Raw genomic sequence first — 19,451 nt, forward strand, 5'->3', positions numbered from 1 at the left:
GCTGATTCCTGGTGTTAATTGGGTCTGGACCATACGACTGTATATAAAAGAGGTCTGGACTCATGGCAAACCATTCCTGGAATTCTAAAAATTCTACTTCATGTTAAAGATGGACGATAGATGGACGGACAGACAGATACTTTTATTGATCCCAAAGCTGGGTAATTAGGGGTTGAAACAGCAGCTGTGGTGCAAAAGGTGGCTACTCAGTCTTTCCTAAGATTTGTTGTTGGTTAATATTATGAAAGGAGAAAAATAACTGACCAAACACAAATTTCCTTACTTTTTATGCAAAGTTTAATTTCTTCTTGAGCCTACAGAGGCACCTAAAGGCCACAATAGCTTGATTGTTGAATGACATGGCAAGTTAAAATAAAATAAATAAATAAGAATTCACTTGTATGTATATATTGACGCAAACATGTACATACTTAGACCAGTGTTATTACTCTGTCTTCGTTTACTATTAGCTAGCTAAGTATTTAGCTAGCCAAGTATTTAGCTAGCTTATTTTTCCCTCTTCAGCGAAAGGTGATTTTATTTTTAAAATCCTAAGAGGAAGTCGCGTTTCATTCTGGTTGTTTTGACGTGTTTAAGTCGGCTCTCCTGCATTCCTCTCCTCTCGCTACAGCCTGGCCGATAGAGACAGAAAGAAAAGGGGGGGAGAAAACACACATTATTATTCACAATCGTGTTGGATTTTTATGAACCACGGAGTCGACTCACACAGGGAAAATCAGGCCACCAAACGTACCCCAGTCAAGACGGCTCTTTCGGACCTACAGTACCGAAAAAAACATGTTTTATTTTTATTTAAATAACCAGACTTTACGTCGGTGTAATTGTACATAGATCAGCTATCGAAAAGCAGCTTTGGTGGAACAGCTTACAGCTTTTTTTCGCGGCGGATATATATCCTTTTAAAAAATGAGGATTTGCAAGATGGCTGATGACAGCTAGCCCCAACAAGGACAGAAACGCGACGTCCCCTTTAAGATCAGGAGGGTATATTTTTGTATTTTTATTAGTTGAATATATAAATATGGCTGCCTGGAAAAAATATGACTATAGCCTATATTAGCAACCTCCGCACTCGTTTGGAAATGGACTCTATCTTGTGTTTATATGTACCTGTGCTGTGGTAGAAAATGGTGAGGTGACGTCTGAGGTAATTTACGCGATTTAATTTAGATAAGGAAGTAGATAAATATGTTGTCGGCTAAAGGCTGAGGCTTCAATGGGTGTATAAGATGGACACCAAAGTATAAAGGTAGGATACGTCTGAAAAATAATAACCTTTGTGTGAGTAGAGATTTGATAGATGTGTTGGAGGGGGGGAAGCAAACGGCTCCGCAATAGCAGCCAACATTCCTGCGGATCCTAAAACCCTTTGTTTTGTGCGCAGGAGCTGGACTGGACCATTAAAACGATTAACTATGCAGTAAACAGCCTCGAAATGATGGCCTGGGTATGATTTTCACTTTAATGAGATTATAGGGCCTTTTCGTCGATAGAAAACTGGTAGAAAAGCCGAGGCCTTGTGTACAGATATGCGAACTGTGCCACATAGCTGACGTTATTCATCAAATAGAAATGTCTCTTTTATGTCTAATTGATGGACCGGGGCTACCTGTGTTATCCATTTGACCAGTACAACAGCATTTATTGCCTACCAAGCCGTTGCTGGTTGTATGTGTAGAGAAATCACTGGCGGGGTCTCCTTGAATACTTATTTATGATTCATCGGACAAAAGCATTGCGCTGCGTTGTGATTATTGAAGGAATCAAGCGTCCTTGAGGGCTCGATGAAACAGATTCCCGTTTTAAAAGCGTCCTGTGTGTGAATAGTAATCAGGGTGTGGGCTCCAGCGGTCCTTTCTAATGCTTTTCATGCTTCGTTTGTTGGTCTGAATTAGTCCACAGTCAATCATAATCCGACGTTTAAGTGGGGGAAGCTCTTAAGGTAAGGGCCTGAGCTGGCAGCAGAAAAGATCAAGAGTCTTTTCATGTGTCACACAGAGACAGATTTATCTCGTGATTGAATGTTATTGTGTAGATAATGAATTCTCTGTGCCTTGTTTGCATTTTCATGGTTTACCTGTAGCACACGGGCTTTTGGTTACCAACAGGCCTATAAACACACACACTGAAGCTGTGAAAGCAGGCCCTGTGTGATTTAGAGGAACGGAAAGCAGAGTTTCCTGTAATCTGCATAACGTCAGCTTCTGTTTTATGTGCTGAAATTACCAAGGTGTTGTCATTGCCTGAGGCCTTCTCTTGGTCAGGATTTTTTTTTTTTTTTTTTCCCCCTTGCATTCTTGCTGCATTTATAAGCAATATTCATCTGTCAGGGAGATTTGTCTGATTTGGCCACAAGGGTTGATATAAAAAGACTAATCTTTCAGGACAGCATCAGGCCGTTTTATCTTTTCTATCACAGCTCATTCTGAGAAAGTGTCAGGTTTCATTAGCTAGGCAGAGACCTAGAGGTCTGGGAGAAGTGGAAAACTCTTTGTGTATGCCTGCTTGTGCCACGATGGCCTCTGACATGGCTGAGACGTGGAGGAACTGTTTTGAGGAGGAGCTCATCTGCCCCATCTGCCTGCACGTGTTCTCGGATCCCATCCAGCTGCCCTGTAAGCACAACTTCTGCCGGGGCTGCATCAGTGAGGCCTGGGCCAAAGACTCCTCACTGGCTCGCTGCCCCGAGTGCAATCATGCTTACACACAGAAGCCCAGCCTGGAGAAGAACCACAAACTGTCCAACATAGTTGAAAAGTACAACGCCCTGAGCGTGGAGAAGGCTACCACGCCAGCCCTGCAGTGCATCCTGTGCCGCCGAGGCCCACCGCTCCCAGCAGTTAAGGTTTGCCTGCGCTGCAATGCCCCGTGCTGCCAGTCTCACGTCCAGACACACCTGCAGCAGCCGTGCTCAGCCCTGGGGCACCTGTTGGTGGAGGCGGAGGCAGTTAAGGCCTGGACCTGCCCGCAACATGATGAATACAGGCTGTACCACTGCGAGGCCGAGCAGACAGCAGTGTGTCAGTACTGCTGCTTTGCCCGCTGCCACCCCAGCCACGGCCACGCCGTCACTGACGTGGAGCTGCGACGCAACGACATCAGAGTAAGACTTACCACATTAAACATTCAGATTTAATTTATGCACAGATTATGATAGAAACAAAAACACAGTATGATGTCTGACATGTATTTTTCTTTTGGTTATCAATCATGTAAATTCAATATTTTGTGATTTGGACATTTAGCAAACTGGCATACTTTTGCACAACCTGCTGACATAGCACATCCCCAGCCAATAACCAAGAAAGTGTTCAGTTTTTTTGGCCCTGCTTGCAAGAATTAGTCTGCTGCTTCAACCGTTTTTAATTTTGGTTGTACAGCACTTTGATCAATGCTTGTTGTTTTTGAGTGTGCTTATAAATAAATTGACTTGACATCATCAGTGATCAATAAGTGGTCTCTAAATGCTTTTCTAAAGGCATCACATGAGCCAGCGAGGTCATTTTTCATCCACTTTGTTGTCAAATGTCAATGGAATAAGGGGGGTAGTATTTAAATGTCTTTCTTTGTCATGTTCAGGAATTAAAGTGGAGCTTTTTCTTTCTTGGTCTGTTCTTAGATGTGTTCGTATTTTCAAGGGGCAAAAAAAAATTTGCTTTTGAAACGGCTGCATCTAGAGTGTTTTGACTCGGTCTCTCAGTTTTCAGTTGTGATCCATTCCAGCCTCTGTTCTCATCTGTTGGAATGACAAACAATGCAGTAGAGGGTGGAACGATGAGGGGCCTTCAGAGGGCCTTATCTCCCCAGCACAGGTGCATCCGAGCTCAGGGATCGCCAGTTGGGAGGTGGGGGGTGGGCGGGAGTGAAGTCGAGGGGAAGGGGGAATTAAAGTGATTCGTCACTTGCTTCTGCAGTCTACTTGGGTCTTTTATTTATTAACCTCTTCCCTTCCTGGGGTTTTGGTGTTCACCATCTCTGGTTCCAGTAGAGGTCGGACTGGTTTTCCTCCCCTTTCTTTTTTTACGGGTGTGAGAGAGAACAGTTCAGTCAGGAGGAGTACCACAAAGGCGTCATTGCCAACTGAGTCATTCAGTTAACCCCAACACCCTGTTTAGGTGTCAACCATGACATGGTAGGGTGTAGTTCCTGTTGGTAATGCTATGATTCAACTTTTATTAAAGCTAAATTGACACCAGGGAAAAAATGTGACTCAATTTCACTGTTTTACTAAAATCACTTAAAATGACTTTAAATCTTCTCTAAAAATCAGGTTCAGTTTCATCCGATGATTCATCAGTTGTTAAATACTAAAACAAGTATTTTATTTCAATCACTGAGATTCGAGGTGAAGTATTGTGACTGAGATGCATTGGTCACTGAGTTTGATATTTAACTGCAGAAAATTAAACATACAGTGTAATGGCAACTTGAGCTTTAGCTATTCATAAGCAGTGTGAGCGTATTAGTTTTATTATCAAAAGTACATTGGACTGAGTTTTATTATTAATTATATCAGTCGGTTTATCAAATCTCAGAAAATAATGAGAAATGAAGGAAAAAGGTCTTCATTTATCTTTAGACCAGACAAAGCTCAGCATAAAATCTCATATTTATCTAGTTAATTATAAAAACAATGATCAAAATCGCAGTATTTTCCTCAGTCAGTTAATGTATATTAATTGTTGGATTTGACTAAATGTATTTAATTTAATATGTTTTTGGTTTTGGAAAAAAATGTTGAAATATCTAATGCTAATTTGGTTGCACTGCTGCCTTTTACCTGCAACCTTCCAGCTTTCCACACAGGACTAAAAGCCATGCAGCTTCTGGATTTTGTCTCCAGTGGGGAAATTGTACAGTCAATATTTATTCTGAGGTCAGATGATTCTGCGGTCGTCATGAGTATATGTCGGCTCAAGCTCAGATCAACATTGATCAATGGTAATGTGACGCTCACATGAACGTTGCTTTTTTATTATTATTATGGAAGAAGTGTTTTTTCTCTCGGGATATGAGATTGGGTCATCTCTGCAACATCTTAGTTTCCCTAAATTTTTAATTGTATTATTATATTGCATGAAAAGACTGTTGTAAATGACACAATTATAAACAACAAAAACAAAGCTGCCTTATTAAAAAAAAAGATTGCTTAATATGGTTTTTATCTTTTTCAAGAAAATGTCTAAACACCTTTTAGAATTGATTCTGACATAAAAATGTAACTTGCATGATTGATCAGCTCTTTATCCATAACATTTAACTGGAAAAAATCCTGAAAACATCTGTTTTCTCATATCATTCACTGACCCCATAATAACAACACTGCATAATAAAGCCTATAATACTCATCCACCTTTTTAAATCTATGCCAGCAAATGAAAACACGCCTCATTCACTTTCCTTGTTTGCTTCAGATTTGCTTGATAATTTTATAGAAACCTCTTTCCTGCTACTGACTTCTGTGCTGCTTTTTATTGTTAGAAGCAGACATGAAACCAGAGTTTTGTGTATCCACCAGTTTTGGAGCAAAAAGCCTGTTAGACATACTTTATATTCAGCATTCTCCTATCATTGACAGAATTACTGTACCAGTGAGAAGATTGGACACATCCATATTTAATGGGTTGGTGTGTCCAAACCTTTGACTGATGCTTTATATCCTAATTTTAAATGGAGTAAACTTGTCAAATCAGCTGTCAGAATTAAGAAAATGCTCATGTATGTGCAGAATATAATCAAATGTTTTGGTCCAGCAAATTCTCAATTTACTGTAATTCAGTATGATTAAAAAATAAAATCAGATCATCTAATTGTTTAAAGTTTGACAGAGGTTTTTTTTTTTTTTTTTTTGCACAATTACCACGCTGGCGTACACATTTTATAGCAAAGGTACCTTCATTTGGGTTCAGTCTAAATATCACATATTAATGAACTGTTGATCTATCCAATCAGTATTTAAATTGTCTGGTTAAATTAAAACTCACATATCTATAAAATGGTAACCTAGGTTTGAAATTGTTTAGAAAAAATGTCTGTATAGCATGTTAATTTGTCTTTTGGATAAAAAAAAAGATCCTAGGTGTGAATTTATTTTTTAACTCTACTAAAATATTAAAAATAGGCCCAGTTTTAATATGGAAGAAACTAATGCAAAGGCTGTTTGATTCTACGATCTCATCTCGCTGACTTCCACCTCTATTCCTTTATTGAATGATTTCCTGGAGAAACTATTTGTGCAAATTACAGGAAGATAATGAAATGCCGCTGATTTGAAGCAGCCATCATATCAGCTTTTTATAATCCTTAAATGTTTTTAAAATATTCACCATCACACTGACTACCCATTCATCCACCATGATGAATGTGATTAATGTGCACACAGATACATCCCCCTACAGCCCTCACCCTGCTCTTCACCTCTGTACCAGCACCCCCCCCCGCCCTCTTAAATTCACCTCCCTTGCACCATCCACCAGCCACCTCTGGCAAGGGCTGACCTTCCCCCTGGAACCTCCTCTACAGCTTTGGTGGCTCTGATGGAAAAGACACTGTGGGGAGATGACAGCTAAAAAGCGTCCTCCCCTTTTTTTTTTCACCCTCCCCGAGAGGTATCACATACATTTAGTTGGAACCCCACCCTCCAACCCCCTCTGCACAGCTTTGACTCCTTCAACCCACCAACACCCCCACCCCTCTGGCTTCTGCTCAGAGCCTAACTCAATCAGTCAGCACAACCAGGTCACCGTCCTGGATCTAACCACATTCATTGTGTGTGCAAGAGTGACAGAGAGAGAGAGAGAGAGAGCTATCTAGGGCAATGATTCCCAACCATGTGCCGCTGAGGCCCAAGAGTAGGCAGGTTTTCGTTCCTATCAGGCTCTAAAGCAGCCGATCATTAATGATAAAATCAGCTGCTTTTGGTTGGCATGACTGGAGAGTGATGATGATGGTGGTGGTATGTGAACAAACATTCAGCCTGAGAACTGATCATTCACTTGATGGACTGATGATTATGATGATTCAGTCTCTTTCTTAAAGCCTGGTTACACTCAGTACATATGTTGGTCCAGATTCAAAATGTCAAAAGTTTCAAAGAAAACGATTCTTCTTCCGAACTAGTAGCACTGCGCATGTCAAAAGTGTCACGATCGTATTAAATCTGTCCGTCATGTAAATACAACTGATCAGATCACTTTATCCAGCGTCCATGTAATCAGATTGATTTCAGTCGGATAGATGAAATATTTGTCCATGTAAACGTAGCTTATGACACCTTGGTCTTTTCTTGTTTGTTTGTGTCTATAGCTAAAACAAAACCAGCATGGAGGAGTTAATAAGTTTGTTAGAAGGGAAAAACTCTTCCTCTGCTGTGCTGTCCCACTGAGGTATTCCTCCTCAAACGGGAACCTATCCTCAACCTTATGGTTCAGACATAATCTTTTATGGAACGTGACTATATTGAGGGATCCTTAGGATTCATTAATGGTGGTGTGTAATTAAAGTGAAATTAAGTAAATGTGATATCCCAGATTTATAGAGCAAATTTAAAAAATGAATGTCACACAATTCTTCACAAAGAAAATCAACAAAACAAATAGTAAAAACCCTTCAAACAGTTGAGATAAAAACAAAATGGTTCTTAACCTAATACTAAAAACATAATCAGGAAAAAAATAAATAAAACAATAACTATGAAAATCCAATCAAATTGATTTAAACACAGTTGTCCAAAACCCAGCTGGAGCTCAGGAGGAAGAGCGGTCGTCCACCATTTGGAGGATTGGTAATTCGATTCCGGCTTCCCTGGACTACACGTCTGAGTGGCCTTGGGCAAGACACCGAACCCCACGTTGCCTTCGATGTGCTCTTTGGTGTATGAATGTGTGTGATAGCAAATGGGTGAAAGTGGCATGTAATGTAGAAGGGCTTCGAATGCTTAGAACAGACTAGAAAAGTGCGATTTAAGTACAGTCCATAGCTTAGCTGTAGATTATGTTTGATTACAAATTCATCTACGATGATAAAGAGCAGCATCCTCTCTCCACTCATTTTCTAGCACCCAATAAAGAGTGTTAGACACAACAAAATTGGGGGTTAAATTCCTTAAAGCCTCACAATATTTTCCTGTTTTTTTGCCTTTTTTTAAATGCAAAAACAGCTAATATGAAGCATTTTACCAACATGACTGGTGACCAAAATGATCTTTTGATTTTCTTTTAGTTTTGTCACATGTAGGCAGTTAATTTGCTGCTTGTTTCAGCAAAATTAATTTTACAGCAAACATTTTGTAATGAAGAAAAATTTAAGAAAAACTGCTTAAAATGAACTTTTCATATAGATGGAATTACAGCTAGTGTTATCTTATTTTCCCCTCTTTTTTACAATATGAAATTGAATAATTTATTCTTATGTGTGGATAGTCTCTTTTTGCTTTCTTGGATGTGTTCTGTGCAAGTAATTAAAACTTTTAATAATTATATTGCGTTCAGGTTGATAAAGTAGTTTATCTGCTGGCTAATTGATCCTTTTCTGTCCCTGAGCATGTGAATACAGAGAAAAAGCTTTATGTCCACACTTTATAAGTGGTAACAATGACAACATCACGGTGAATTGCAAATATATAAAGGTGATAGCAAGTGTCTGTCAGCTGCAAAGTCAAAGAAGAACCTGCAAGCTTTGCATAAATTACTACTAATGCTGAGGACTACTGAGGGGCTGAATGATGCCTATAACTAACTGGCACCGGCACCCGGTTCAGGTTCACCAAATAGGGCTCATAAAGCTGCGAGCACTATTGAAAACTCATATTGATGTTGTGTTTTTTTCCTGGTGTGCTAATCTTGCTCTGCACCATTTTGTAAGTGTGCTTCCCCCACCATTAAATGTTTAACGGGGAATATTCATATTTTCCATTAAATATTAACAAGAACGGTCAGCTAAACTGTGTCATTGGCATTCCAGCTTTCAGGGAGTTGATGTGAATTGTTGATGTTGTGCAGTCTTTCTCATTTTATTCTCTACACAAGCTGAGCAGGATGAGAGTCAGCTTGACTATTTGTCTGCTGTTGTTTACATGCCATCATCATCCCAGAAATAACAGGTGCTGTTGCCACAACATTACCACAGCTCAGAGCAGCCTCCACTGCGTAAATGCATGTGTTTCAAAGAAAAAGTACAGGACAGAAGAGAAGAGAGGAGGAGCACCAAGCTGCTGGAGCTTTTTCTGCCCATTCTATCTCTGCCGCTGCCCCCAGCTCCCCCAACATTGGTCCTCCCTCACCAATGCAAACACAAAATAGCTGTTGGTTGCTATGACAGCATCCCCCTCCCTCCTCCCCCGCAGGGATTGTGTGTTGGATGGAGACTAAATTAGCCAGCTCCCGGATTCTAATATCTCTGGTATGGGGAGGGGATGCTAGTGGCTAACTGAGGTCAAAACTTCCAAAAGCCTGAGACTTTTCCTTTTTCTTTCTTCTTAGCAAAACCTGTTAAGACAGCAGGAGCACGTGGAGGAGCGAGTGCAAGAGATTGAAGAGCAGCTTTGCAAACTGGACTCTGACAAGTGTGTGGTGGAGGTACGTTTAAAGCGCCTTGCTCTGGCACATTGCATTTTAATTTCGAGTGGATTGATTTTTTTTTTTTTTTTTTCCCTTCTACAGGACAGGGTGTGCGAACTGAAAGAAGAAGTTCGCCTGCAGTACCAGCGGATGCACCAGCTCCTCGAGGAGGATCTCGGCCGAACACTGGAGGCTTTGGATCAGGCTCAGGCTCGGTTTTGCCAGGAAAATGCGGCCCAGGTTTTGGCTCTTGGAGAACAGCGACATGAAGCACAGAAGCTGCTGAGCTCCATCCACACTGCTTTTAGTAAAGCCGAGGAACTGAGCTTCATGAAAAACACCAAGCCTGTTAAAATCCTCACAGACAGGTGAGAAAATGATTCTGTATGGTTCTTTAAAATGGACGATTCACTTTTTTTTTTTTTTTTTTTTTTTTTTTGCCTTGGGGTCTGTTATTTAGAGGCAGCATTTTCCGACTTATCTTGAGTTTTGCATGTCTCTTGGCACCTTTTACAGGTCTCAGGCATGTGTGGGCAGCAGTCTCCCTCCTTACAAAGTCGGGAATCTCAACTCTAAACTATTTCTTTCTGAGATCTCTAAAAGAGAGAAGAGCTTAAAAAGAACACTTGAAGGTAAGAATTAAATTTCTTTTCATGCTTTTTTGCAAGGCATGACTGCACTGAAGATGTTTTTATTCTAATTACCACTTACCTCCTCTTATTTCACACCTTCCTCCCTCTCAGTTCCCCTCACTCCTCCATCAACGTTTCTGCAGTCCGTTCCTGCGTTTCCCAGCGGTCATAGCTCGGGATCTGGAGCAGAGAAACGGAAACATTCCACTGCCTTCCCAGAGGGAAACGGGAGCGCTGGGAAAAACGCAGCTCCAGGTTTTAAAGACTCTTCCTCATCTTCTTCCTCGTCGTTAGCCAAACAGCCCTACCTGAGCTCCAGTTCTGCCTCTGGAGAAGGCCAGTCCACCAATCAACAGCCTCTCGGCCCCTGTGCCCCACCTCACATCAGCGAGAGTGGCAGCACAGGAAGTGGAAGTGGTTCGTTGACCAACCACCATTCAGGCTCCGTGTTTGGTTCCTCACACTTTCCTCCCGGAGGCAGCGGCTCCTCTCACTCCTCCCAGCAGGCTGTGCTGCCACAGTACGGGGGCCGAAAGATCCTAGTGTGTACTATGGATAACTGCTACTGCTCCGGAGTGCCATCCGTGTCAGGCCACCGCAGCCATCCTCCGTACCCACGTTCAGGTTCCTTTCCCTGGGTCAGCCCCCAGGACTACCCCCCTCCTCCTGGTCTGGCCTCTGGAGGTCCATCCATGCAGGGCTTGGCAGTGAGGGACTGGATAGATGCCTCACAGACGCACAGACATGCAGATTTCTATGGGCTGTATGGGCAGCCTTCTACAAAGCACTACGTCACCAGTTAACACAGCAGACACACACACACACACACACACACACAAAAGAGACAGCACCAAAATAGCACACCTTTACCAACTTATTAACTGGGGGGGAAAAAAATGCAAATACACTATACACACACTAGAATAAATGTTTATATCTGTACACGCATTCGGGGGCAGGGTTTATCTCTTTGTGTTTTTCTTCCTTACTTTATTTTCAATCAGTGATTCATGTATTGTATTATAGGTGAAATGGATACGCAGCCAGCTGCTCACTCTGGCACAGCTCGGCTCACCATTCAACACATAAACAAAAAATAATGAGGGGCCTGTAAAGGAGAAGATGAGATGCAGTTTTTTAATTTTATTTATAGAGTAGGGGACTGATTGGAAATGGACTGTTTCTAGAAAATGTTTTCATGCTTCCTCAAGGCTTCTCACTGAGGCTAAAGGGAAGAGTTATAATACCGTGCAGTGTTGAGCTCACTGATATAATTGCCCCTCCAGTTATACTGAGGCCAAATGCCTTATGTTATTAGCTTCATATTTTTCTCCACATAGCTGACTTTGATAGATAGATCCTTTAAAGAGGGACCACAGTTCCTTCCTGTCTCTTGATTTTTATCAACTTGGCACTTATTCCTTTGCTAAGTTCAGGGATGGATTGTACAGCTTGAACACAAAAGGCTCTTCCATTGGAACACCCACAATGCACTTGTGGATGCCTTCCTATGCCAGGACTGCAGATGCTGACCTGCGGAGGGAAAGCAGAGTTGCATCAGGGCTGGTTAACTCCAGTCCTGGGTATTTGAGAATTCTGCACCTTTCTACAACTAGCGCTCCATCCTGCTGCCATAGAAGGACAGAAAATATTAAGACTGTATCCATTTTGTGATTACTATGGCTTTGTGTTATTTGGTACATTTACATGTGTCATGCTTGTCTACAGAGACTATTTGATTGTAGAGAAAAAAAGGCAAGACTGAACAGACCAAACTAATCAAGCATTTGGATGATCTAATGATGCTGTAATTGTATTTCCTGCAGGGCAAAGATGTCACTTCCTCTCAATAAGCACACAAGGTCTTGGCTTCCTGATTGCAGCTAAAAGCATGCAAGGAAGAGATTTTTTTTTTGTTTTGTTTTGTTTTTGTTTGTCTTTTTGTTTGTTTTTAGGCACTCAAAAGAAGAACAATGAGGGAAAAACTGTAAGCCGTTTTAAAAATGAGTGTATGAACAAAACAGCTGGTGGGAGGAAACTTTTTCATGAACTTTTTTTAAAAGAGTAAGACTGGACTGAAAGATGAAAGAACGGTTCTTTATCCTAAAAAGGAGCTGTTACAACAGCCAACATTTACAGAAAAAAAATCTTTTTTGTAAATATTTTGTGAAATGGAAAAATTACAGATGTGATTTGGAGAAGGGTTCCAAATAAACAAATTTAATCTGGTCTCTGGTGTTAACTGTCCATGTGGAAATCCCATCATCTCATTTAAAGAATAAAGGCAGTCATATTCTATATTTTTGTAAATGTAAATAAATGCCCTAAAAAGAACAATACCAACACAGTGTTTGTACTTAAATATTTTTTGTTTCAGTGATGTTACATTCTGTTTGGCTCGTTTCCACATATCTGAACACATATGGGACTAGACGGGCAGTCTGTTAACCCTTTGTGCTAAGTGTCCTACAGTGGACATCTATTTAAAGGCTGTTTTCTATGCATGGGTGAGAATGCTATATTGGCCAATTAGCTACTTCAGTGGACATTAGGGAATCATCCAAAACGCTGCAACTCACCGAAGAATAAATATAACGTTTCACTCATACACATGCATTGTAATTTCCAAGTTTGTCTCGGTGATAAACATTAAAAGAAAACAGCTGTTGTGATAGAGTAGATATATAAATGACCGACTATTATTTTAAATTGTTGGGATAGGCTCCAGCTTCCCCACAACCCTTAACTGGACTAATGTATAGAAAATAAATGAATGAAAATTATTTTATAAATATTTCTATAGAATAGTTTTTTTTTTGTTTGTTTTGTTTGTTTTTTTTTTAAGTTAATCTCTGTGAAGCCATATATGAAATGAATGAAATAAACTCTTCATTCAGGCATTTTGCTCCAAGGCTGGAAAAAGTTACATATTGATTACTGAAAAGATTTTAATATGAATAAGTTGTAAAAACAGATTAGTTAAAATGCTTTATTGATAGTCTGTTAACTTTCCTGTTAGTACATATAAAAGTTAAAAGTCAAGTTTAACAAACTCTTATTGAGTTGATGGCATGGTAACCCTGTAAAATAGACAGCATGTGTGTAGCTCAGAAGTCTTTTAGCTGTGTGTCAAATCTGGCAACACAGCTGAAAAACGCACTGCAGTACATATCTCACAAAGCATTTAAGTCATTTTTTGTGCAGTAATACTTCATATGCATGTTTAAAACTAGAGTTAAAATTTTGTTATGTTGATCACAATTGGACAGTAGTTATTGCATCCAAATAATTTAAATCATGTGTTCCCATCACTTACATGGCCACGTGTACAGAAATCAAGCACCAAGGCATGCAGTCTGTTTCTACAAACATTTGTGAAGGAATGTGTCGCTCTCAGGAGCTCATGGAATTCCAGCGTGGTATTGTGATAGGATGCCACCTGTGTAATAAGTCCTGCCATGAAATTTCCTCACTCCTAAATATTCCAGTCAGCTGTCAGTGGTATCATAACCAAGTGGAAGCAATTGGGAACGACAGCAACTCAGCCACGAAATGGTAGTCCCTGTAAAATGACTGAGTGGGGTCGGCAGATGCTGAGCTGCATAGTGCGCAAATGTCGGCAACTTTCTGTAGAGGCAATTGCTACAGACCTCCAAACTTCATGCGGCCTTCAGATCAGCTCAAGAACAGTGCGAATAGAGCTTCATGGATTGGGTTTCCATGGCCAAGCAGCTGCCTCCAAGCAATACATCACCAAAAACAATGCAAAGCGTTGGATGCAGTGGTGTAGAACACACCGCCACTGGACCCTGGATCAATGGAGAGGTGTTCTCTGGAGAGATGATGGTGACGCTTCTCATGGGCGCTTGTCAGGAAAACGGTACTTGTCCGACCGCTTTGTGCCAAGTGTAAAGTTTGGTGGAGGGGGGATCATGGTTTGGGGTTGTTTTTCTGGAGCTGGGCTTGGCCCCTTAGTTCAAATGAAAGGAACTCTGAATGCTTCAGCATACCAAGAGATTTTCATGCTCCCAATTTTGTGGGAACAGTTTGGGAAAGACCCTTTCCTGAGAGTCAGGCCTTCTCATCCAACATCAGTGTCTGACTTTACAAATGTGTTTCTGGAGGAATGGTAAAAAAAAAATCCTACAAACACACTCCTAAACTTTGTGGAAAAGCCTTCCCAGAAGAGTATAAGCTGTTTTAGCTGCAAATGGTGGACCAATGTTGTACTGAACTCATTTGCTTAAGAATGGGCTGTCTATTAAGTTCATACAAGAGTCAAGTTGAGCCAACACTTATGGCAATAGTGCAATTGTTACATAAATGCAATATGTAATTTGATGGTGACCAGTAAAGGTAGTGTAGGGACAAGTGGGATTTGTGTTGCTCTCAGTATAAAAGCTTTAAATACCACGATACTAAAAATCTGAAAAGGGTCATTTATTTCTGTTATTATTTTAATATAAATAGATCTTTTCACATTTGTCCACACATTAAATTCACAACGGGATTTTCAATTCAATTCAAACCCAAATTCAATTAAACTTTATTTTATTAGCTCCAAATCACAGCTATCATCTCTGGACACATTTACAGACACAGCCCAATTCAGTCTAAAGAAATCGACTACCTTATCCAGGTTAGTCCAATTTTTAATAATTGTGGTCATATGTCAATTTATTAAAACTAATTGCCTTCCCAGCAAATACCAAAGGATTGCATCAAAACTTTAGTTTGATTTAATACCCCATCCTTGCTGAGAGGTGCTTTCATAAGACCATAGGTTCCTTCCAGCTTTACTTATACATAAAATATCATTAGCGCCAAAAGACAGTCAATGGGCAGTTTTGACCATGGTCAACATTTTGTTGGTGTTGTGAAGATTCTAAGTAGTTTTCAAATAAATGAGCTGCATAGCAGCTTGTTTTAGTGTTGAGTTACAGCAGGGTTATTTGACACAAACAGCAACACATGATAATATTTGAATAACAGCTATATTCATTATAGGAACATGAAGTCCATTGTTTAATTTACAAGTCTAAATCAATTTAATGTTAAATTGATATGTCATAATTAAATAAGTCTCACGGCATTAGCATAGCTAGAAGGTTTTGTGTCACAAAGAATGAACCCATAAGAGCCCAGCGTGACATATTTGTCACATACAGTTTCTGAGACATTTTGCTTCAATTTATGGTATAAACTTCGCTCAAAATCCTGTTGAACACAATCTGATACTCGTCTTCTGTCCACTAATAGATACCCAGAAGCAGAAAGCCATATTATAATATTTTTAACATCACATGGTAATAATTAGTAGATGTTGGGGTCCTAAATTGCATACAACAAAAGCAGGTATGAACAGCTGGTAGTAAACCTATTTTATATTTCTCACATTTGTTAAAAACTGTTTTTCAGTTTATACAGTTGCCTCTACAGTCATCTTTTTACTCTTTATATGACTTCATAAAAATGACATCCTCCCACTTGTGCCCTAACACGGCACAATCTCTGCTGTGGATAAATAATCTGGCTTCCCTTTTCTATTTAATCTGTTGTCATATTAATATATCTTACAGGACACATTAATAGAGGAAAAACCCATTTAGACTAAACTTAAAATATCACTGTGTCCAGTGCAAATGGGACTCTTGAGTATGTGGGGGTGTAGGCCTGCAGAGAAATAACAGGATGGAAGGTCTTGAGATAACTACTCAGTCAGAGGAGTGTGTGTTTGTGTGTGTGTTCCCCTTAGCCTGATTAAGCCGTTGCATTACTGCTTTCTCCTACCCAGCACTTTAAGACTCAATCCCATTCACACAGCAGGGATGATCTACTTGTGTGTGTATAAGGAGCATGCAAACAACAGAATAGAAAGGTTCAGGTTTGCAGTTACTTCTTCCTAAAAATCTGTTTCAGGTTCTTTAAATGAATTAGAAAAATAGAAAATTCATCCTCTAACTGCCGAGGAAGATCATGTGATGCAACCTACTTATTAGTCTTCTACTACTTCCACAGTTAAAAATGAACTTTCAGTATATGTCTTAAAATGCTTTTGCAAGACATTTGCAATCAGTTTTAGTCTCTGAATGCCATTTATTTCCCTCTAACATCAGACGGTGGTTAACGTACACATAAAGCCAGACGTTTCAGTCATTTTGCTTCTTGCTCCACCCTCGTTGTCCTCCCACCTCTTTCCCCACTCAAGCCCGAAGCGCAGCTCTGATGTGCTGCCTTTTCTCTCACGTCAGCAAACCTCAGTTGAGACACAGGCAGCCAAGAGCCGAGGGGTCGGAGGTGTAGCATAAATTACAGGGCTGCTTTTCTGTCTTTCTCTCTCTCTGACACACACACACAAACACTTCTCCCTTTATGTCCTGACACACACATTTTCTCACACTTGTGCACACAGCTGCTGAACAGCTGCTTGAGAAGCCAGAAACAGGCTGTAATCCATTCGCCTACGTTTGTGATATGTATCTGTGACACACACACTTTTCTTTAAAATACCCACACAGTGACACACAGTAAGGAAAAAGTCTTTACTCATTCATGCCACAACCACAGAACTTTTTTTTCAGGAGTTTCAGAAGATACACACGAGGCAAAAATACATAAAACACATTTATAAAATCTAATCTAAAATTACAAGTTTTTATAATAAACCTTCTCTTTAAGGCATGTCAAGTCTAGTATAAGTAAACAACATATGTTGACCAAAGTGCTGTACAATTAAGAGTGATAAAAACAGACATTAAAACAATAAAACAGATATAAAAGAAATAATAGTTAAACAAACGATAACAGCATTCGTCTATACGTCTTCATAGTGACAGAAATTTTAGTCTGCCATAGAGTAGCATGCAAAAAACATGCAAAAAAGTGAATGCCATCCCTTTCAGCTAATATTTCTTTCTTTCTTTCTTTATTAAGATCCCCATTAGCTTTTGCAAGGCATCAGCTATTCTTCCTGGGGTCTTTAAATTTTTGCAATTGACAATAAAAGCACAATACTATAATATGGAAAATATAAAAAGTGGCAGTGGACAGGACAAGTGAAAAAAAATTATTTGATTTGAGCATAACAACAAAATAAAAAGAAAAAAAAGAAAAGAAAACCAAAAAAGCAAACAGAGAAGTCCAAAAGGAGTACAAGCTTATCTAATCCCACCCCGATAATTTACAACAATTTTTAGTCATTATTTTTTAGTCAACTATAATGACAACAATAATAATAATATTAACAAAACTACTCAGTCTATATAATACCTATTTATTACTCTTCTAGTACCATTTCTTTATATGGCACAATGTAAAATTTCAGTGTCTCAATAACTTGTCGTGTTCAGTTTTGTCTTGGTCTGATGATGTCAAATATTTATGCTATAACTAGTTACTTAGCTTAGCATACATATTAAAATTCCTACTTAACCAAGATCCTGATATTATTAAATAATATTTATATTTTTGTACTGATTAACAAGACAAAATATTCTCTGCAGGGTCCACACTACCATCTTCCTTGTTTCCAGTGTGTAAGCTGAGCTAAACTAAGCTAAGCTAAACCTCTCACTTCATTATACTTAATCTCACCAGAAAGCAAGCAAGCACGTTATTCCAGCCTGTTTCTTATAATTACTTCTTTTATTTTTTGTAATTGTGTCTCTCTTTTGGTGCATCATGTTTTCCACAGGATGTGTGAGTGTTAAATGTAAGAGAGGGCCAGAAATGAGGAGCAACACTTGTACATTCTGTCTGTGAGAGAAGAGGAAGACCAAACAATGACAATCTTTGTGAGACAAGATGAAGAGGCTGCTTGAAAACCTCTGAGGCCCTCTGAATCAGTTGCATACAATGTTCCTCAAAGTAAAACACATAGCTCACTGTTTCTGCATTAGGGACACTCTGCTAGACATCTAACACCTCTGAACCATTATTTATGATCTGAATGTGGATCAGTGCTCGGTAATAAGTCTGTTTGAGAAAAACGTGCTTCGGCAAGTTTATCTTATAATTGGCCAAAGTGCGTGAGTGCAGCAGTTAAGGTTAATGAAAAACTTCAAAAGGTCAGGGGATCTTTTTTTTTTTTAATCCAATAAACTGCTAAACTAACTGTATGAATATAAAAAGGGTTTCCTCTGAAATGTCATAAATCAAAAATAAAGAAAAACTGTTACTGATTACAGTACTTGGAAGTCATTCCACTCCTGGGTGGAGGTGGAGGACTGTGATGCCGTCAAACAGATGTGTTTTTTTTACGCCCATTCAACACGTGGGTGGTCTCGAGTGAAGCAGCAGTTTTTGCAGGTGGACAAGCCTTGTTTGTTTCCAGATATTTGTTACTGCAGCTGAGGGTGGAGAATTAGGCCATGCAGCTTCTGCTGCTCAGCTCCAGGCCATGAGGCTCACATGCAGGCAGGTGGACACAGCACCACCTGCCTGACACTCCTACCTGTCTGAACAAATCAGATTTGATTTTAGATTGCAGCCCTGAGTCAGTAACTACACAATTATCTAATATTTTGTGTCGTGTTTGATTTTAATTATTTATAGGTGTCTAAAAATATAAGATAAAACTACATATTAATATATTAAGTCTCAAGATTCATTACTAGCCTCAGAAATTGTAGCATATCAGCCAAACCCAATAGTATCTTCACAACCACCAAGACAAAACAAAATGTTTAACTGGGCAATCTGTAATATGGGTCACTATTTTAAGATTTATAACATGCCTGCACATTTTCCGAGAGGTATGTTTTTAATAGAAGTTTTTGCTGCAAGTATCCTGTTTGGTGTGGGACATGCTTTCTTTTTAGTGAACTCCTAGTTTGTCTAATGTTATTAAATGTTGACCCTCAGGGCAACTGAGAACTCATTGTACAGGTTTGTTTCTGATATGCACACTTGGCATAACCGTAACTGTTTGTACAGTGGTGTGAAAAGGTGTTTGCCCCCTTCCTGATTTTTCTTTTTTTGCATGTTTGTCACAGTTAAATGTTTCATATCAAACTAATTTAAATATTAGTCAAAGACCACACAAGTAAACACAAAATGCAGTTTTTAAATGCAGTTTTTAAAGGAGAAAAAACATCCAAACCTACATGGCCCTGTTTGAAAAAGTATTTGCCCCCTAAACCTAATAGCTGGTTGGGTAGCAGAAACAACTACATTCAAGTGTTTGCAATAACTTGCAATGAGTCTTTTACAGCGCTGTGGGGGGGATGGTTCACTTATCTTT

General features: G+C 39.6%; 1 protein-coding gene across 1 annotated transcript; it reads left to right on the forward strand.

The window, feature by feature from the left end:
* The first annotated feature begins 583 nt into the window (after nucleotides 1-583).
* Nucleotides 584-12,439, forward strand: trim8b (tripartite motif containing 8b). The gene is made up of 5 exons (XM_041973846.1): nucleotides 584-3,124; nucleotides 9,501-9,596; nucleotides 9,681-9,946; nucleotides 10,095-10,210; nucleotides 10,322-12,439. Exons 1-5 carry the CDS (start codon nucleotides 2,519-2,521, stop codon nucleotides 11,011-11,013), a joined length of 1,776 nt encoding a protein of 591 aa, XP_041829780.1. The 5' UTR covers nucleotides 584-2,518; the 3' UTR covers nucleotides 11,014-12,439.
* The last annotated feature ends 7,012 nt before the right edge of the window (nucleotides 12,440-19,451 follow it).

Source organism: Melanotaenia boesemani, chromosome 21 (genome assembly GCF_017639745.1).
Source record: "Melanotaenia boesemani isolate fMelBoe1 chromosome 21, fMelBoe1.pri, whole genome shotgun sequence".
NCBI classification, from domain to species: domain Eukaryota; kingdom Metazoa; phylum Chordata; class Actinopteri; order Atheriniformes; family Melanotaeniidae; genus Melanotaenia; species Melanotaenia boesemani.

Bases quoted from the DNA above. Each gene is read 5' to 3' on its own strand.
- trim8b (XM_041973846.1), top strand. From the start codon at position 2,519: ATGCCTGCTTGTGCCACGATGGCCTCTGACATGGCTGAGACGTGGAGG. The intron at 3,125-9,500 runs GTAAGACTTACC...CTTTCTTCTTAG, and splicing joins TGCGACGCAACGACATCAGA to CAAAACCTGTTAAGACAGCA. The intron at 9,597-9,680 runs GTACGTTTAAAG...TCCCTTCTACAG, and splicing joins CTGACAAGTGTGTGGTGGAG to GACAGGGTGTGCGAACTGAA.